This window comes from Bos indicus, chromosome 26, assembly GCF_029378745.1.
Source record: "Bos indicus isolate NIAB-ARS_2022 breed Sahiwal x Tharparkar chromosome 26, NIAB-ARS_B.indTharparkar_mat_pri_1.0, whole genome shotgun sequence".
Lineage (NCBI taxonomy): Eukaryota > Metazoa > Chordata > Mammalia > Artiodactyla > Bovidae > Bos > Bos indicus.
The window spans coordinates 27613808-27635742 of record NC_091785.1 but is presented as its reverse complement, the minus strand read 5'-3'; the positions used below and the strand labels follow the sequence as shown (position 1 = coordinate 27635742).

At 42.2% G+C, this 21935-nt stretch overlaps 1 protein-coding gene across 4 annotated transcripts in view; it reads left to right on the top strand.

Moving 5' to 3' along the window:
* Positions 1-1563: 1563 nt before the first annotated feature.
* Positions 1564-21935, top strand: part of SORCS1 (sortilin related VPS10 domain containing receptor 1) — a 578046-nt gene continuing 557674 nt past the window's right edge. For 2 of the 4 annotated variants that reach the window (XM_070780802.1, XM_070780801.1), the window contains exon 1: positions 1564-2533. In XM_070780802.1, coding sequence (XP_070636903.1) covers positions 1976-2533 — 558 coding nt within the window. In that variant the 5' untranslated portion in view covers positions 1564-1975. The remainder of the gene's footprint in view (positions 2534-21935) is intronic. The other 2 variants (XM_070780803.1, XM_070780800.1) reach the window with 1 other exon arrangement.

The window sequence follows — 21935 nt, the reverse complement described above, 5'->3', positions numbered from 1 at the left end:
ACACCTCTGGCTTGGAAGAAGAGAAATTCTGCTTGGACAGAATTAAAGAGTATTATTAATTGAAGAATAATGATCATTCTGTTACTTTCAAATTTGGTTTCCCCATCACAAACCCAGGATTCAGATTTTTAAATGAGGTTACCTTTGCAAATATGAAAATGAACAAACATATAATGAGAAATTGGAAATTGTACTGTTTTGTTGTGGGATTCATTTATTCTATCAGTAAATATTCATGGAATAATTTAATAGCTACCATGTGGTAAGAAAGTATTATTGGGCTCATGAAGACTACAAAGACATGAGAAGGTATTTCAACCCTTAGAAGCAACTTTCTGTTTGAAAGTGGCCTGGATTTTTGAGAAATTCTTTGTAATTTTCAAAGCCCATTCACCTACTATAAATCTTCATATGAACTTTTGAATAGTAGCAGGGGAGCTAGGCCAGGCAGACCATATAATCATACAATTATGGAATTTTAGGAGTGAAAGGATTTTTAAAGGTCATCTAATGCAACAACTTTGTTTTAAACCTGGGAAGCTGAGAGACTACTTCTTGTTTGAGATTCCACAGCAAACTAATGGCAGAGCATCCAGCATCCACATGAAGTTTGCTATTAGGAATCTAAAGGCCTGTGTTAATAGCTCGGGGTTAGGCACTCATGCCACAGAAAAAATGGAGCACCATGCTTCCTTTCCTGTATGCATTTGCACACAGAACTGTCTATAATAGACTTACAGTAAATGTGCTCAGTCATGTCTGACCCTTCGTGACCACATGGACTGTAGCCTGCCAGGCTCCTCTGTCTACAGGATTTTCCAGGCAGGAATCCTGGAGTCTGTTGCCACTCTCTTCTCCAGGGGACCTTCCCCACCTAAGAATCTAACCTGAGTCTGGTGCATTGGCAGGAAGATTGTTTACCACTGGGCCACCTGGGACATCTATCTTACAATAAGTATTTATTGAATTAATGACTGACAGATTTCCTACCATACAGGTCAGTGTCAAGTACTAAGGATAAAAGGCAACAACGAATGGGATACTTCTTCCAAGTTGCTCACAACATAGTCGTTTTGTCCTCAATGAGTGTGCAGTCTTAAAGAAACCAAGGTATAGTCCACAAAATACAGTAAGATTGGGTTCAAATACAGTGAGTGCTTTAGGAGGTCAAGGAAGGAATCTAAGAGTGATAAACGATGAAAAAATCCCTCAGGCTACACGCACACACACACACACACACACACACATCACACACCCGCGATATTTTAATTACATCATTCTCTGCTGATGCTGGGACACACACAGTTCCCAAGGTAAGGTCAAGATGCCAACTCGCTGAGACTAAGAAGACCAGAAGCCAACTCATCCCTATTCTCCAAACTGAAAATGACCAGAGGGGGGGATTTCAAAAAGAAAGAAACAGCCACAGAGACTGATAGAAACAATAAAACAGGAATAGGAAATCCCCAACACAGTGACCACTCCGCTGGCCACCCCCACGGGAGGGGCACTCTGGCTCAGCGCAGAGCTAGGCGGCTGCCGGCGCGCAGAGCGCGCGGAGGCGAGGAGCGGGCGGCGGCGGCGCGGGCGAGCCCAAGGGGAGGGTCGGTGGCTCATCCAGTCCCCGCAGCCACCCGCGCGCAGCGCAGCTCGGGAGCGGGACGCGGCGCTCAGAGCCCCGGCAGCGCCCACCCTTCCTCCCGCGTCGCGCGCCAGCGCCCGCTCCGCCCGCGACTTCAGTTCGGCTCCACCCCCGCGTGGCGGCGGCTCGCTCTGTCCGAACCCGTGCTCGGCACCAACCCAGCCCGGGCAAGCGGCCGCCACCTGCCTCGCGCCGCCACGGCCCGCCCCCACCGCGGCCCAACTTGGATGGAGTTGGGGTCCTGAGCGCCTGCCCCTCGCAGCCGGCCAGCTGAGAGCCCTGCACCGCCGCCTCTGGTCCGGGACCCCTTCTCCGCTCCTCTCCGCTCCCGCGATGGGAAAAGTTGGCGCCGGCGGCGTCTCCCGAGCCGGGCTGAGCGCGCTCCTCGCGGGCGCGGGGCTCTTGGTCCTCTGCGCTCCGGGCTCCTGCGGCGGCGGCTCCTGTTGTCCCCCGCGGCATCCCAGCGCGGCTCCACGCTGGGCTCCGACCCCAGGGGGGCTTCCTCACCAGGGACCGCGAGGCAGAGCTCCTGCTACGCCCCTGCCCCAACTCGGACGCCCCCTGTTCGCAGTGGCCCCCGGAGACCGAGCGCTGTCCCTGGAGCGGGCCCCGGGCACTGGGGCGTCGGTGGCGGTTGCTCCACGCTCTGGCCGGAAAAGACGGAGTGGAGAGGATCAAGAGAAGGCTGAGCGAGGAGAGGGGACGAGTAGAAGCCCTCGGGGAGTGCTAAGGGACAGAGGGCAGCTCGAGCCTGGGACTTTGGAGCGGGACCCGGACAAAGCCACTCGCTTCCGGCTGGAGGAGCTGAAACTGACCAGCACCACGTTCGCGCTGACGGGCGACTCGGCACACAACCAAGCCATGGTCCACTGGTCTGGCCACAACAGCAGCGTGAGTAAAATGGGACTGAGGGCGAAGGGGTGAAAGATGGAAAGGGTTAAAGTCAACTGTGTGATCAGATGGAAAATTTGGGGAAATGAGGTTTGGGGACTTGAAAGATGCTGCAAATTAGTCTTCCCTGCCCTTATCCCCAAGGAGTTAAATGCCACCGACTAGGTGATTACCCCCACCCCTTTCCCAGCAACACCGGAGCCCTCTCCAAACCTCTAACAAAGCTTCTTACAGGGCAGGCAGATCCCTGTTTCCTGCTTCTTTGGTCTCATTGGTGTAGGATGGAGCCAAGACCAGGCAAACAAGAGGGGCTTAAAGTATTCTGAATGCAGAAATGAAAGGGTTAAATTTCAGGAAGCCTCCTGTTCCCTCAAGTGACTTTCCTTTTACTTGATAGACTTAAGGTTGAGAGCAAGTAAGATTTTTTTTTTTAAGTCTTAATTTGTAGCCTTTTAATTTTATTTTTGTGTAGAGCTCCTAACCCCTTGTTGCTAGCACAGAGGAGAAATTCAGTGGATAATGAGCTGCCCTTAATGCATTCTGTTTCTGGGGACCAAGTGGATGCAAGTTTCAGGACGGGAACTCTCCAGCATCTTCTAACAGCATCAGCCAGTGTGTTTGGAGAGCTGGGGCTTTCCAGCCTGTGAATGAGTGGTTGTTCTCTGACTTGATCGGTCCCAGGAAGATCAGATATATCTCTGTGACAACAACTCCCTGTTCTCCTCCATTGCCTGACCTCCTGTAGTGAAGAGCTCGAATGAAGACTTCACTCTTGCTTTATTAAAGACGGAGAGGGATTGCTGGATTTCCAGGAGGCTGATACTTGGGAGGGGAGCATGGTTGCAAGTCCATGAGCTGCGGCCAAGTCTGGGAAGGTCTTAGATTTTTTGAAAAACCTGAATGTCTGGAATCTGAGGGAGCTATTCCAACTTAAACTGCACCTAGAAACTTCAAGGAGCTGAAATAGTTAAGAAAGAGCTTTGGGGGTAATAACTGTAGGTGATTTAAAAGTATGGAAACTTCTCCATGTTGCTGTTAAGCAGACAAGAACATAGAAACCAAGGATGGTAAAATGAAAAAGGAAAATCAAAGTCTCAGCTTCTATTGGATTACAGAGATTGTTGTATTTGTACTATGCACAAGCTGTGCACCCTGGTACATTTCAAAATGTTTTCAGTTGTGATGTAATTGCCAGAAACCTTCCCAGGGAAGTGCCACTTTAGTAAATTGTGTTCATTGTCAGCTTTTTTAATGAGAGTTGTGAACATTTTAAAATAAGAGCCTATCATTATGGATTCCTTGGGTACATAGACATAAACTGTATTAAACCAAATTGTGATAAATAATATTTTGTATCATATCTCTGAGAATATCAGCATGGCTTTCCCTACAGTTTAGCCTTTATGACCAAAGCTATGGTGCCCAGGACTGGTTTAATCAAATAATTGAAACTGAAATTCTTTTCATTCAAGTTCTGGAGACCCTTGCCCTCATTCCTTACCTTAACTGTCATATCTTTTATATCATAATCACTAAAATTAATCCCCCAATTTGAACTTGAATCTTCTTAAACTGATTAAATAACTTTTGCTCTGTTTTAAGTGATTAACTCAAAGCCCTCAGCTTTAAGACGAGATTTTAAACACATCAGACATATTAGATCTTGTATCAAGAAGTAAAGGACCTTGGACTCAAAATATTTCTGGCTTTTAATGTAATTCAAGCCGTAAAATATCACTCACTCATTAGACCTCTACTTTAGTTCACCTCTTGAAAGATCTTGGAAAGAGCAAGAAAAGGAGAGTACATCTTTGGCAAATTTTAGACTCCATTTAAGAAATGCTGCCAAGCCCTGCTGGCCCTTTTTAAATGGTTCTTATAAACCCAGCCAGGCTTATGGGTCAGGGCTTGGATGGGTGACATGTAAAGAAGTTGGAGATGATGTAGGAAATAATCAAAGTGCTAAAAGTTGGAGCATTGAAATCATGTACACTAATGAGATCTCTATCCTAAGTCTTCATTCTACAAGGTCACACCTTCCATCCCTGCCCACTTACATGCAAATTGTTGCAGTTTTTTTTTTCAGTGTATGCATATAGGTAGTAGAGGAAGAGAAACAGTGTTTGATCAGGATCTGCCACAAAGCCATCCCAGATTCCTAGAAGAGAGAAAGTTTAAAATATTTTTGAAAGTAAGGAAGGTGGAAAGAAACTTTTCTGGTCAACTTTGTGATGTGAAAAGCAGAGTGGAGACCCGAGTTCTAGTTCAACCTTTTTGTGGTTTGATCCTGACAAGCTGATTGCCTGAGCGTGGATTCACTCATGTCTAAAACAGGAGGGGAGGATACCTGTCAGATTCATTACTGAGAATTATGTGCCAGGATATACTTAAGAGGGCGTCGTGACTGTAGTGTATACATCTTTGTAATTCTCATCTCATGGCTCTGCACGTTCCCCCAGAGCAAGAAACCCACTAACCTAACTCTAAGGACAGCAGTGAGTGGGGGAGGGGGGCTCTCATTTTCTTCTCTTTTAACTGCCATCCCTTATAGATCCACCTGCAACCCATTCAGGGCCAGAGGCAATACACATCCTCTGAACCTGTCTCACCTTTAGCTAAAAGCCTTTGCTAAGTAGGGCTTCTGATGACAATAACACCTGCATTAAAGGTGTAAATGTATGGTAATTATAGGCTGCCTGTCAAACTTGTGAAGAATTCTGGATCCTTCTCGCAACTCTTTCCCTTCTCCTTCCTGCCCCCTCCTCTGTTGGACTTATGCAGTTGGGTAAAGATATGACTGTTTTGCCTCGTCTGTGGGTGTGATGTGATTCCTCTGAGCTGCAGTCTAGCTTGATGAAAAGTGTTGATGAAGTTGGTAGAACACCTGGGGGGATCTTTTGGCATGAAAGGTGCTGGGTATGAATCATTTGTCATGAGCTTGGTGTCGTAAGCAAGAACATATTGTTCCTACCCTACTCATCCAAGGCATGCTGTGCCCTGATCTAAATTTACAGAGTAGTTCTTAGTTTGTTAAAATATATATTTATCTTTACATATGTATGGTGGGGATGTGTTTATTCTTTATATCCAAGGAATTTTAAAGTTCTATACTCATTAATCCTTACAATATCCCTGAAGCAGGTGTCAAGTGTTAATATCTCTTTTTCATATTTTTATGCTGGAGTCAATTTGAATATTTTAGTTCACTCTCTTGTCCCTTTCTCGCTAAAAATAGTGTTATAAGATTTGTTAATAGAGGCTTTTACTTGACATATTTTGCTATTATGATATTTTTAATACTGCATTTATCATAGTGAATGATGATCTGATTGGTTTTTATGTACTTTTTTTGCCTTTTGTTGTTCTGAGACTTGACATTTACTATCCATCCCTAGTGAATAAACTAGGGATGAATAAACAAGTCCCAGCTTGAGTCAGGTTTTGGGGTAGATGCCTGACATTCATCATTTCATTTAATTTTCACAAGATTTTATGAGTAGGTGTTATTATCTCCATTGCATTAATGAGGAAACTGAGGCTTCAGAAAGTTAAATGATTTGCCAAGAAGATATAACAGTTCAGGGGCAAAACAGACACTGACCCCCAAGGTGATCTGACTTCAAAACCCCACAGAATGATTTGTCTTAGAGACGTTAAGGTGGGCTAGAAAAACCCAGACCCTTGGAGATCTGTATTTTAAAGACTCCTGTCTGGGACAGATTTCATATGATGGTGGAGGAAAGCATAGTCTTAGCTGGAAACTCCATCTCTTTGTAGGAAAGCAGGAACTGTATAACATGTGCCTATCACATTGCATTCTTTACCTTAAAGTAGTGATTTGGCTGTTCTCTTATCCACCCACATCTTCATCTTTACTGAGACATGGGATCCGCACCTGGTGATTCACTGAGCACGAGGTAATGTGCCATCATTCAGCTTTCAGATCTGGTGTTCTTCAGGAATAGATTCCTTTTCTAAGTTAATTACAAATCTGATTTTATAGAGAGGTTGCCTATGAATACTTCATTTGACTATATACTCTGATGTAATTTTTTAAACTTTTTCTAGAGTGAAATGATAAAGGATTTTAGATTTCTCTAGCAAGCCACATAATACCTTCTTCTCTCATCAGTGCTTTATTCTGTTAATGGGTGTTAATGTAGTGTGACATGGAAGGCAATGGGTTTGGAAGCACAGTTGACTTTGAATGTTAGCTGTCCAGTTACCCAGCACACTGCTTTGAGCAAGACCCTTCAATTCTTTGAGCTTCTGTTTTCTCAACTATAATATGGGTAGGGCACATCTTTTTTTTTTCCCTGAAGATTTGATATCACTTATACAAAGAGGTGGTACATAGCAAGTGCTCAATAAATGGTACTTCTTATTTTGTGTAGCAGAAATACATCTCTCCTGGTAATTAAGACCCCTGGGTTATAGTCTTGGCTATACACAAAAGTTAGATATGGTCCTGATAGTCTATCAAACTTTTGTAGCCTCAATTTTATCCTCTGCAAAATGACATGAATATACCATAACATCACTGAAATCCCTTACAGACTGTAATCCAATTTAAAAAATTTGTCAACCTATAGGTATTTTGCACCTTCTACATCTAAATAAAGTGCACTGGGAGTATTCAAGATTCAGAAATGACTCACTGACCTATACTCTTGACCTATGAATGAGCAAGCCTTTCATTTCACAAGATTCTTCCTTTCTGTGGTTTATATGCATATCTTTAACAGGAAATAAAGGCATTTGAGACCCAAGCAGGCATTCATTTCAATGTAGATTTGCAGCAAAATATAGTTTATTCGGTTTGTTAAATCATGTCTTCAGGTTAAGACCCTTGGTGAAAGTAAAAGTGTTAGTCACGCAGCTGTGTCCGACTCTTTGCGATCCATGGACTGTAGCAAGCCAGGCTCCTCTGTCCATGGAATCCTCCAGGAAGAATACTGGGGTGGGTAGCCATTCCCTTCTCTTTCCAACCCAGGGATCAAATCTGGGTCTCCTGCACTGCAGGTGGATTCTTTACCATCTGAGCCACCAGTATCTTTGAACAAAAAAAATTGCAACCTATTGTGAAATTGGAAAGTAAAGATCCCTTAAGATGTTTTAATGGGATTTTTTTTAGAGTAAATGGACATCAGTGTTGACTTTGAAAATTATGTCCACATCCTTTTAAAGAAGGATCCCAGAAACTCATAAGCTAGGGCAGAGAAGTTGATGCAACTTTCTTATTTATTTCAGAGAATAGTAGTTGCTCATATTTAAGGTGGGCTTGTCATATGGCAGCGTTAAGGTAAGAAGCTTACACAAATTATACAAAGTATCATATTTACTTTTAATTCTATGAATATGCATTGAATCCTAATATTTGTCAGGCACTGATAGTAGGAACATATGTGGATTGATGCATAAGGATGAGAAAAAATGATACCTGCCCTCAAAGAGCTTTCAGTCTACTACCCAAAGAATGCCCTGAAGAAGCAGCAGAAGGTAAGTGTCCTCTGGGGTATCAGATGCTGTAGGAGTTCATAGACAGGTTAGGCAGGCATCTTTTGTCTTGGGTGATCTCCAAACTTTATTGCAAAGTAGGTGCTTCAGCCGAATCTTAAAATGCAGAGAAATTTTTAATTAAAAGACGGATATTATTACAAGGATATTTTGAGCTGAATGGATGGCATGAGTACATTTGAGAGTGGAGATGTAAAAATTCCTATTTATATCAAGGAAATTAACCTATGTTAAATGTAAACTATGTTTACAATTTTAATCTTAGAAATAGTTTCAAAAATATGATTTAAGCATATACACACTCATCTCCTAGTGAGTTTGGCTGTATTCCAAGCCCAAATAGAAAATATTAATAAAAACCTGTATGGTCACTTGAGGGCATAACTGCCCTTATTTGCACATTAAATATCAGCTGGATTCATCATTGTTTCATTTTTACCCTGACATTTTTCACATGTAGTTTTCACCAACAGACTTTTGTTTGTTTCTTTTAAGTTCTTGATTAGAAATATCACTGGCTGGGCTGCCTGGAAGATAAATTAATTGGGCTTCCTGACAGCTTCTATTAACTAAATGTATGTAAAATATTTGTCCTGTCTTTGTGTATGTCTCAATTACTGTCGTATATCTCTGGCTGGAAAGGTTGGTGAATGCACCTGTGTGTCCTAGAGGGGAAACTAGCCAAACGGTATCCCTGGAGTGGCCAAAGGGATGGCAGAGAATAGGTGTGGTCAGTGTGAGATGGAACCAGGCTCCATGAAAGGGCAGTGGTTACTCCCGAGGAGGAGTGCGCAGTCCGCTCCTAGGGATGGATGCAACAGTCACATGGTTGGTGAGAAACAAAGCTGGACTCTTACTGTGCACGGTTTACAAGGAAAAAGAGAGCCTATTCTAAAATGTAGGTAGGGGGAAAAAAAGACGTCAATGCTCTGCAGGAACTCCTACGTGAAATTTTGCATGTGTATGAAAGATATTGTGCCTATTTCTATAGCACTCCTGAATGTTGTTATACCACTTTAGACTGGTGATAGCCCTTTTCCTTTGCAAAATGCCTCAGTTTTCAAAGATGGGAACATTACTTCAATGACTTCAGTTTTCATTCTTACAACAGTCCTAGGAGATAGAAAAGACAAATATCATCCTCATTTCTCAAAGAGGGAAAGTTGGTATTAAGCGGGTCTGTTAGTGGAAAAGGAGGGTCAAAAATGTTTTGTCACATAGCATGACTGATTCTCGGCTTGGAACGCCACTGGCTTTCCACAGCCAGAAGTTAGGACACAGCTGCATCCAAGCTTCCCAGCTTGCCTCAAGCCCACGCACCTGTGTCTGCAGTGGTTGCCATCCCGGGGTGAAATATGAATTGGCCATGGAGCTCCTGAGTTCTAGGCTCAGCTATTTGAGTTATTTGGCCTGAGCTTCAGAGCAAGTGGCCTGGTCAAAAGTCAGGCTCTTGGCATTGTTTAAATCTTTTAAAAGGGACCCTAGAGGAAGATGATGGGACTTTTCTGCAAGTAAGGTCTCCAGCAATAACCTTCAGCAATAATGGTCTACCATGCGTGTTCCAGTGCTAATGATGTTCAGAGATGAGATTACTTATTGCTGGGCTTATTGCAGCAGGCACTTGCAGAGAAAAGGGGGAGAGCCATCTCTTCCACCTCTTTAATTGCCTTATGCCTATGAAACTAGTTGAAAATAATACTAAGTATGGTCTCACTCAAAGGAATCTAGAGCTTCAACTTTGGGGAGCAGCGGTAGTCAAACTGAAGGGATGCCTTGTTGATTCCAATGGATTTTATTTGCTCAAGGATTATAATAGAGTTACCAGCTATTATTGCCTTTTCTACTTCTTCTAACTTTTGGGTGTGGGGATGAGGTTGAGGTGGGAGAAGGGAGCAGAGGAGAGTTTGCCACATACTAGGGAGATTGCTGGGAGAAATATCAATAACCTCAGATATGCAGATGACACCACCCTTATGGCAGAAACTGAAGAGGAACTAAAAAGCCTCTTGATGAAAGTGAAAGTGGAGAGTGAAAAAGTTGGCTTAAAGCTCAACATTCAGAAAATGAAGATCATGGCATCCTGTCCCATCACTTCATGGGAAATAGATGGGGAAACAGTGGAAACAGTGTCAGACTTTATTTTTCTGGGCTCCAAAATCACTGCAGATGGTGACTGCAGCCATGAAATTAAAAGACGCTTACTCCTTGGAAGCAAAGTTATGACCAACTTAGATAGCATATTCAAAAGCAGAGACATTACTTTGCCAACAAAGGTTCATCTAGTTAAGGCTATGGTTTTTCCTGTGGTCATGTATGGATGTGAGAGTTGGACTGTGAAGAAGGCTGAGCACCGAAGAATTGATGCCTTTGAACTGTAGTGTTGGAGAAGACTCTTGAGAGTCCCTAGGACTGCAAGGAGATCCAACCAGTCCATTCTGAAGGAGATCAGCCCTGGGATTTCTTTGGAAGGAATGATGCTAAAGCTGAAACTCCAGTACTTTGGCCACCTGATGTGAAGAGTTGACTCATTGGAAAAGACCCTGATGCTGGGAGGGATTGGGGGCAGGAGGAGAAGGGGACGACAGAGGATGAGATGGCTGGATGGCATCACTGACTCAATGACGTGAGTCTTGGTGAACTCTGGGAGTTGATGATGGACAGGGAGGCCTGGCGTGCTGCGATTCATGGGGTCGCAAACAGTCGGACACGAATGAGCGACTGATCTGATCTGAGGGAGACTCTCTGCAGCCAGATAAGCTGTATTGATTATAACAGAAATCGCTGTTAACAATAATAGCATAAATAACCACCAATTTAGTGACCAGATTCCCTGGAAGTACATTCTGGAGCATCGCCATGTTATTTCACTTCATCCTCACACCAGTCTTACACACTAGATATCATTATCCTTGTTCTAAAGCTGAGGAAGTCAAGGCTTAACGATTTGGCCCGAGTTCACCCAGCTCGAAGTTGGTGGCAGTGATAGAATTTGATTTTTGCCCTTTCTGGCTCCAGAACCTTTTCTGTTTGATCATGCTGTCTCTTCATCAGGGTTTACCTCTGAGTTTCTTTTAGAGATAATTCCATAAGTCAGTGCGGAGAACTGTGGGAGAACTCTTGGCAAGAGTGCCCCACTTTGGGGTGCTTCCTTTCATGTCACCCCGATCTGAGGTCTGTGACCTGATATACTTTACTTGGAAATAACCTGCTCCATGATGGAGCTTGATCAAAGCCCTCCTCTCCACTTATCCTGTCCCCAGGAGTGGCTTGTCTGGGGTTATTAATATGTGTTACCTTGTTATCTGGGAGGATGTGTGGATGTGCTGATTGGTTTCTCCCTGCTGGCTGATGACCCATGAGTGACAGTGTGGACAACGTGAACAGTCTTTAAGGGAGGTGCTAATAAGAATCAGGTTTTCAGACAACCAACTAATCATGTTGTGCCCTGAAGCCAGTGAATTGATGCCTGCAGTGGTCTTCCCCTAATCAGACTTGCAGAGGCTATTGAGGCACAAAACTGTGGGCCGTGGATCCTGCTCCAGAGCCTGTAGCGGGAGGTGAAAAGCAAAAGGTCTTTCCCTATCTCTGCCCATTCCAAAACACACTCTTGATTAAAATCATTAAAGGGGAGAAAAAGCTATTTTAGGCACGGTTATCACTTTGCTTAGAAACCTATCTGCAGCCCTGTTTACACTGCCATGCATTTTGCTGAATTGACAGAGGATTTCTTAACTGAGTGGCCATGGGCTCCCTCCTTTGGCACCTAGGGCAGCGTTTTTCAATTCATCTTTTTGGGACCTGCTTTTAAATCTGCTGATGGGGGCTGGGAATCTATGTTTTTCAACACAGATTTTTCAATGCCCTTAGGAACACTGAAGTTTGAAAATAATTTTCCTAAAATTTGTGTGTGAGTTTTGGGGTCTATGAACCCCTTCCGTTGTCTGCACAATCTTAGGTCAGTACGCTTTCCTTTTCTGCAAGGAGAGCTGAAGCCCAACACTTTAATCACCTGCTCAATGAAAATTATGTGCCCAGTGGTGAGAGCCTGGTGGAAGGCTCTGTAAGAGAAAGAGAGAGAGAAAATGGCACAGCACAGGTGCCCCAGGCAGAGAAAGATGGTGCCTTTATGCAGATGGTGATGTTTCTGTCACTGAGTCTATCCTATGCAGTTATCTTTCCTGGATGTCCATATGTCCTTGGGCAAAACAAGTGGCTAAAAGAGTATATTGTAAATATGACATAAGATTTAATGATTGGTTTGAGCTCCTGTTCCTAGATACCTGAACTCTGGTGGTTAGCTTTGTAACTTTGTGTCTTAGCTGCCTCATGTGTTTAATGGGAGTAATAGTGTGTCCTTTCTCTATGGTATTCTGATGGGTAAAAGAGACAACAGATAGAAAAATGCTGATAATGGCATCTGCCGTATAGCAAGAAATCAATAAAGGTTACCTGTTATTATTGTTGTTATCATCATTATTTTGTTAGTATTACTGTTACTAACAATGCTTGAGTATGACTTACTAAGAGATGTTTGTAATATGTTGCTCATTGCTTCTGTTTCTCCATTCATGTTTTTGTTTTTGTTTTTTTAAATTCCGGTTCCATTTTCTTATGATGATGCCAGGACTCTTGTCTATTTGTCATGCCTTTCATCATCTCTAACTATTTGCACATGCTAGTCATTGTAGGGTTCCAGACCAAGTTTCCAGTGTGTGAGTGGGAGGTTGGTAGTTTATACACCAATAAGCGTTTCTCTGACACCAGTTGCATGTCCAATGCTTTAATACTGACACTGTCTACCCAGAGGTCACATCAGAGTTCACAGGTTAAGGACTCAGTCCCACAAGACCATGCCCCACACTTCCCACTTCCAAGGTCAGCCCCAATCCAGGTGGCCACCTGCACTTCGGGCTGACAGGTTATAGATGGGAGGCTTCAACAACTTCCTCTTCGTGTTTGTTTAATTTGTTAGAGTGGCTCCCAGAACTCAGAGACGCTTTTTACTTACTAGATCACCAGTTTATCATAAATGAATATAACTCAGGGACAGTAGATGGAAGAGATGCCCAGGACAAGGCATGGGGGAAGGGTGTGGGGCCTTCCTGTGCTAAGTGCACCACCCTCCTTGATCTCCAACTATTCACCAACCCAGAAGCTCTTGGAATCCTGTCTTGAGTTTTTATGGAGGTTTCATTACACAGGAGCAATTAAATCATTGGCCACTGGGCACTGATTCAAACTTCTGCCCTCCTCCCCTCCCCAGAGGTCATGGGGGTTGGACTGAAAGTCTCAACCCTCTAATCACATGGTTAGTATTTTGGCAATCAGCCTGTACCCTTTGTTGTGGTCCAGAGTCACCTCATTGACATCTCGTCACAGGCAAATCCAGGAGTTGTAGAAGTTCTGTGTCAGAAATGGGGACTGAGGCAAAGTAATATAGTATTATGAATCACGACATCACGACTAGCTTACTAAATATTTACTGTTTTGTTTGATATTTCCATGGGAAAACTGGCTTTCACCTAGAAGAGACAACTCATGACCTTCCATATGAGTGTTTTAGAATATTCAGCCATTAAAAGATTGCTTATGTGTCTCATATATATATATATATGAACCTTCCACAAAATATATATATGTAAATATATGTATATATAAACCTTCCACAAAATATAAGAAAGGGGAAATAAATATGTAAAAATAAAATTTAAAAAATAGTACAAATGTAAGTGCGTCCCAGGTGACTCAGTGGTAAAGCATCCTCCTGCCATTGCAGGAAATGCAGGTTCAATCCTTGGGTCGGGAAGATCCCCTGGAGGAGGAAATGGCAACTCACTCCAGTATTCTTGCCTGAGAAATCCCATGGGCAGAGGAGACTGGTGGGCTACAGTCTATGGGGTTGCAAAAGAGTCGGACACAACTTAGTGACTAAACACCAACAACAGATGCAGGCCCCACAAAGTGTTTCTTCTTTTTTTTAATGACTGTGTTGTTCCCTTATATATCCCAAGACCCTAGAAATATACTTAGAAGTGGCTCAATACTTTACAAAATATTATATAAAATTTCACTTGTGTATAGAAATAGAAGGAAGGTATGGTTCAAAATGCGTGCCTACGATTATGAATGCTAGAATTGAAGCTGATTTTGTTTGCCCATAGTTTTGGTTTTATTGTTTTCCCATAAATGTGCATCGCTTGGTTATTTCTAAAGGTTATTTGAGAAATGAAAAAAAGAAAAAGAAACAAAACAGGAGAGAACAAGCAAGTTTGTGAACTTGGCCTCATCAGAATTGCATTCCAGGCAAACTGAACTAGACAAAGAGGCCACGTTCAAGTTGCCTGATTTGCTGCCAGTCACTGTTGTTGGAAAGGAGCTGGTGCCCGGGGTTTTGTTTTCGTTTTGTTTTGTTCGAAGCTGCAGGATCACTCACACCTCTCTTCTAGTTGTGCAGCAGCAGGGGCTTCAGGACCATTTGCATATCGTCCTCTTTGTAGATTCCAGACAGAGAGATCTGGATAATTTCACCTACCTGACTATACTCTGGGAAATTCGAGTAGCTTCTTCTCTCCAATAAAGAAGCATGCCTTTTATTTGCATGTCAGTCTCTTTCTTGATCTTGGGCTCCATCTCTCTATCATATATGTTTATATTAGTGCATGCATCAGAGTTGGGGGCATCTCTGTGTGTTCACAGCACTGGTGTCTTTACGTTTCCTCTCTTAAAAGTGAACTACTAGACGCTGCTGTATGGCCACAGAGAGGATGTTCGCTGATTGTGAGAGATGAATGGACAGGGATCTCCAGAATGAGGAAAGAGAACAAAGAAACCAAGAAGAAGAGATTGAGAGACAATGGAAACAGTGAGATGGAAAAAGAGAAGGAATAAGGGAGAGGACGAGAGAGCACGAGACTATGATAGAGGCAGAGAGAGACAGAGAGCAAGATGTAGACAGGAAAAGTGGACTAAGAAAGAGGATTATAAAGAGAAGATGAGGTGCGATGAGCCAGTGGCACTGTGGATTGAGAAAGGAAAACAGAGGGACAAAGATGGGCTTGTAACCAAGGCGTAGAGACAGAGTAAATCAGAGAGTTAGAGATCAAAACAAGAGAGGAAAATGTCAGTGAGTGGAGAGAGAAGTAGTGAAACTGAAAGTTTCTCAGCAGCATCCGACTCTTTATGACGCCATGGATGGTAGCCCATCAGGCTCCTCTGTTCACGGAATTCTCCAGGCAAGAATACTGGAGTAGGTGGCCATGCCCTTCTTCAGGGGATCTTCTTGACCCAGGGATCAAATCTGGGTCTCCTGCATTGCAGGCAGTTTCTTTACCATCTGAGCCACCAGGGAAGCCCTGAGTAGAGAGAACTTGTTATCAATTCATAATGTAGAACTAATTTCTACCTAGTCTGGCTGTATATTTCCCACTATAGTAACAGCACACCTCTGGCCTTTGCTCTGGAGGTTTTCACACCCAGCCGGGTCGTGTTGCTAGCAGCGGCCCGTCTTGCGTGCTGGATAGCTTTTAGAGCCAAATACGCTGGTGAGTGGAGTGTGCAGTGGAAGAGGTGCATGTAGTGTTTATGTATTTTGAAAAACCTCTTAGATCCCATTGGGGAATAGGACTGATGGTCTGGATGATAGGCAGCTTCTAACCTTTTCTTCTATACTAGTCCATGCTATTTTGAATTTTTAACATGGGCATGCATTTCTTTAATAATAAAAATCCTAAAACATGTTTTAAGTGGTTGACGTGTCAGCACGCTACTGAGTGCTGGGAATACAAGATAAATAAGACCTGATCTTTACCCTTGAGGGTGCATATTCTTGTGGAAATAGACAGACACATAAACAGATAAATAGCAATTTAGTGTGGTAAGTGCATAATAGCTATAGTAGAATTCAGTGCAAAGTGCTATGGGAGCGAAGATGAGTTGGGGACAATTAATGTTTTTCTGGGAGTGGAGGCAAGGCTTGAGGAAATGGCATTTAAGCCAGGTCGTTATGCAAGGTTAAGAGTTTGCAGACAGAATAGGGCTGGGCAGGAGGTAAGGCCACTCCTACCCATTTTAAACTCTCCAGATCTTGAATCAACAAGCTGTGGTTAGAATGGTACTTTCCTTCATCATCTCAGTTCCCAAGATGTTTGGAATCAAAACTCACAGTGTATTTTGGTATCAGGTTAGACACCCCAGTTTGAAATGTCCTCTTAAGTAATTGGTCTCAAACTGGCCAAAGGAATCTGATTTTTCCAAAGGGTGAAGTTATTCACCTGAATCCTTTCACAGCCGTGAGTGCCTGCCTATGCACACACGCAGACGCACAATTTAAAATGATTTCTGTCTTTTCTAGTCACAATAGAATTTGACTAAATAAACACTTGAGGGATTTTTCCTTGGTCATTCTGTATGTTTTAGTGTTCAAAGTGAGTGTTTATGTCATTTTCTTGATCTCGCTTCCCTAGGCAATATGTGGAACTCATTCAGAATGAGTTGGATGGTCACCACTTAGGATTGCAGTGTGATTATTCAAGGCAGTAGGGGAAAAGAGTAGACTATTCCATGTCAGGGTCATCCGGACTTAAGTGGTTATGCCTTGCAAAGAGGACATAAAGTATACATAAAGTAAATACATAGAACATTTCCAAAGAATAGATTTGGCTTTTCACTGATTGTTCCCTTTACCTCCTTCTTGTCCACAAAGAAGAAATAAGATTAAAAAAAGAACATAAGACGGTAGCTGGTGAGGAAAGGCATGGCTAGAGTTGAGGGAGCATGTGTCCTTAGAACCAGAGCACCACTTCATAAGTGCTGGAAAGACACTTCCCTGGACTTTGAGTTCTGCCCTTTCCACGGATATAACTTTCAAACAGACTATGGCTTGAGATGATGTTACAATATCCAGATCTGCCTCTGAGGTATCATGATTTAGGAATTTTTTACTAACATTTTGTGCTACTGTAGTAGATTAAATGACTCAGGAATTTTATCATTTTGACAGAGAAGTGACTTGGGAATGATTTTTTCAGCTGATAGCAAATATGTCCTTAGATATATAAATGGCTATCCCTAAGAGTAGGATAAAATCTGCTATGATCTGAATGTTTGTATGTTGAAACCTAACTCCACATTGATGGTGTTAGGAGACAAGCTTTTCAGGAGGTAATTATATTATGAAGATGGAGCCCTTATGAATGACATTCAGTATATGTAAATGTACTTAATTTCTCAGTCATGTCCGAATCTTTGCAACCACATGGACTGTAGCCCTCCAGATTCCTCTGTCCATGGGGATTCTCCAGGCAAGAATACTGGAGTGGGTTGCTATGTCCTCCTCCAGGGGATCTTCCCAATCCAGGGATCAAACCCAGGTCTCCCACATTGCAGATGGATTCTTTACCATCTGAGCCACCAGAGAAGCCATTAGCACCCTTATAAAAGTGACTTATGATGCTCCCTTGTCCTCTCTGTCACATGAGGACACAGCAAGAAGGCACCAGTCTATGAATTAGGAAGGGGGCCCTTACCAGATACTGGATCTTATGACATTTTGATCTTAGGCTTCCTAGACTACAGAGCCACAGAAAGAAATGTCTGTTGTTTATAAATCACTTAATCTATGGTATTTTCTCACAGGTCTGAACAGAATAAGACAGGCTCTCTTCCAGTCACCTGTTTGTTTAATTTTATGTATGAGACTCTCCTTGATATTCATTTAACTTAAAGCCTAGGGAAAAAGAAGGAAACATTATATTTGCCTTAAAAGCTCACCACCTTTAGAAAGTACCTGAGTACCTCATATTCAGCCTAAATGTTGGTCTTGAAAATATCTGTAAAGAAGCAACAATGATTTCCCATTTGAAAATTAATATATCTTTCCTTTGTAGGTGAGGTTTGCAGTAGTTTATTTAAGGCAAGGGTTGACAAACTACACCCCATGGGCCTAAAATGTCCTAGTACTGAGTATGATTTTTTTTTGTAGTTTTAAATGACTAAGAAAAATAAAAGAGTGATATATTGTGACACTTTAAATTTTTTGATACAAAGTTTTATTGGAACCTGATAATTTATTGTCTACAACTACTTTCACTCAAAACTGATAAAGTTGAGTAGTTGTGACAGAGACTGTACAGCTCATTAAGTCTCAAAACTTTGTCCTCTGGTCCTTACAGGAAGAGTTTGCTGATCCTGATTTGGGAAATTGGAGGTAATTAAGCCGTGAGGCACAATAAGATACTGCAGATGCCATTGTTTCATAGGCATAATACTCTTAGCCACTGGAATTCCCAGGCCCAACACGGACCTTTCATTCTCACGTCTTGTCCCTTTGCTCATACTGCTTCGTGCCCAGTTAAATCTGTTTCATGTGTTAAGTCCTTCCTTGGATATTGCCTCCTGAGAATTTATCCATTACTTCCAAGGAGAAGCGATACCTGATTCTTATGAAAAGAGATCTTATGCCCTGTTCAATCACTAAACATCATCTGGTTTGTATTCCAGTTAATGGTGAACTCCTTGAGGGAAAGACTGCATTTCATTCATTTTTACATACCAATATCTGGCACATAGGAGATGCTTGATAAATGTACTTTAAAATATCAAAACACTAAAGCAGTATGCTGCTGCTGCTAAGTTGCTTCAATCGTGTCCGACTCTGTGCGACCCCACAGACGGCAGCCCACCAGGCTCCCCCATCCCTGGGATTCTCCAGGCAAGAACACTGGAGTGGGTTTCCATTTCCTTCTCCAATGCATGAAAGTGAAACGTGAAGGTGAAGTCACTCAGTCGTGTCTGACTCTTAGCGACCCCATGGACTGCAGCCCACCAGGCTCCTCCGTCCATGGGATTTGCCAGGCAAGAGTACTGGAGTGGGGTGCCATTGCCTTCTCCAAAAGCAGTATAGTATTGTTTTATTGACACTTTTTACAGTCGGGAAGATAAATGGTCAGTATTAAGACAGCAGGATGATGGGCTTTCTGGCTATTTTTCACTGTCTCAATTCCTAAAGTATAAACTATGCAGATTACCTCATCCAAATAATTCTAGTATGACCCCAGTGTAGAGAGATTGAGATAGAGATTGAGAGTGAGAGGGAGAGACATGCAGAGTCACAGCTTTCTCATAGCAGGAAGGGTAGGAATGCCTCTTAAAGAGTTCTGATGAGCCAGCTACCAGGATGCTCTGATGGCTGACGGACAGTTGCACTGTCTCAGGCCTGAAGGGGAAAATGCCTTCATGCTCTTCATTTAAGTAGCTGGACTGAGAACCAGTCCCCATCATACAGAAGTCTCAGAAGAGCCAGAACATTTGAGAAAAAGATGAGCAGTTATTGCATTGTGAAAGATAAAATTGTGTTGTGGTAATGTACTGAAATAAGAGCACCATGACAATGAGAAAAGAATTATGGGTTAAAAAACTGCGTGGTCCTTCAGGCACATTTACCTGAGAGGGTAACTTGAGCCTTGCTGGCTTTTCCAAGTGAGTTTAGACATAATAAGATTTCAATTAAAGGTGGGTGAGGACTGCTATTTATCTAGGGCTCAGGCCTAATATGATTTTAACCAATACGTGTTGGGTGTTTGCAGTGTGCCAGGCACTATTCCTGGTAATACACATATTAGTAACAATAGGGAGTAAATACTGTCATTATCCCCATTTTAGGAATAAAGTAACTGAAAGATGGGAAGTTCAGTAACTCACCCAACATCACAGGGATAGCAGAATATAGAATTGAAATTTAAATCCAGATAGTTGTGATCTAAAAATTCTCAGCTCTTGGACATTATATTCTACTGCATTTAGGACAGTATGGTGTTCTATCTTCAAGTAGCTTCACATTTTTCATGTATTCAGCCATTCATTACTGAGTGCTGAATACATGGCAAGCATATGCCAGACACTGGGAATTTATTCGTGATCAAACCCAGTGATAGTCCTTTGACTGAGAGCTTAGTGGTCCACCTGCTAACTCTACACGGTCTGAGAGGTTACGATCCAGGAGTATTTTTGAAAAGTAAACTTTTCAGAATTCTCAAAACTTCCTCATTGCTTAGGGGTTAATTGAAAAAGTATAAAGGAAAAAAACTTTTTTTTTTAATTAGATAAGTATTATTGAGCAACAGGTAGCATGTTGGTTGGCATGGTTAAGATAATGCAAAAAAATGTATTCATAGAAATCTGTATCTAAATAAATAGAAACATTTACAGTTCTCTTTATCATGGACATTGAAAAATTAGTATTTGTGTGTATGTGAAGGACAGTTATATGTCCACACATATTTGCTTCTGCCTCTATATCTATTATCACAGGCATACTTATACCTATAGCTAGATAATCTCTTTCAGTGCCTTTGCATTATTTTCACATTTGAGTCAAATTCTGTTCTTTAAGGATATAATAAAACTATGGGATATATTTTCTATGAAAACCAAAATGCTTACCTCAGTTGTATGATGAAGCAAACATTTTATGTGTAGATTAAAAAAATGATAAAACTATTTCAAACCTAGTAGTAGCTATAAGCACTGAATTAAAAATAGAGTTCAAATGAAGTTATCTAGCAAAGAATTTGGGATCTTTGCTTTTTGCTATAGTTCCTTCTCTCACTTGGAAAATACCCACTTTCTATTTAAGACTGAGAAAGAAGTTTTTTCTCCAGATCAAGGATTGTTTAAGCTGTATTGCGATGTGTACAACCTGCTGCATTTCAACCTAACAGCTAAGTTGTCTTAATTCATTCAGAACAAATTTGAATGGTCTGACCTTGATTTATTATTAAAACTAACTTATAGCCAAGTTGTTTGTGTTTTTAATAGACTTTCTTATTTTTAGGACTGCTAGCATTTTCTTTATGCCAAACTGCTTGCAAAAGCATGGGCTTCTAATTAAGACCTATCATCTTTTTTTGTTAAAACATTTGGTGCATGCTGGTTCATTTTCCTGCACAGTAATCTCATACTGGACAGAGTTTCTTAAAATGCAGTATCTGTACTGTGATAGAGACAGAAAACCAGAATAGTAAATGGGCTTTGCATCCTTTTGACAAGACCATTTCTGCAACCTGGGGTGACTGACAAAATATTTCCTTCCCAGAAGTTCTTGGTCTCTGGCCTTCCTCCAGTCTCCTCATTTTCTTCTTTAGGTGATTCAATTCAGCCACATACACTTCACTATTTCTGGTAATTCAAATAACTTGTACCATTAGGGAATGCCTAGTGTGTTTGCCCAGGATTTTCCTACCAAACAATCTGCTTTATTCATTGCTTGCCCATGTTTTAACACCACCTACCACACACATCAGTATTTATCACATTATTTGCTGGTGGATATGAGCAGAGAATTTGGAATGCTTTTCACACCTCCCGCTTCATCCACAGAAAGACAGAGATTATCACCACTTTGCAGAAGAGGGAGGTAGATTAAATAGCACCAGGTACCCTGATGGCTTAATTCTTAAAAAAAAAAAAAAGGCAATGCGGAAAGGCTTGGCATACTGACATAGCTGCTCCTTTCTTTTCGAGAGGTGATGTGGATATTTGTCACACTGTGTTCTTATTGTCCCATAAAAAATGCAGGCGAGGAAACAAATGCAAAATTCCTCTGTGTCTCTTCTATGATACTATTGTTTCTCAAAAATCCTGGCCACTCCTACACAGAAGAAAACTGATTAAGGGGGAGAGGAATGTGCAGGAGTTCAGCAGGTGGAGCTGTTCTCTATGAGATGGCGCTGAACCTGGCTTCTGCCTTGGGCTGCAGCCACCCACTGCTGAGTGCAGCCTAAGCCAAGGCCACAGGCTCTTATTTGTTTGGCAGAGACAAACTAGCTGCAGGATCTTGTTCTGTCTTTAAATTCAGGTCGTGTTCCACAAGGGCTTCCCAGGTGGCTCA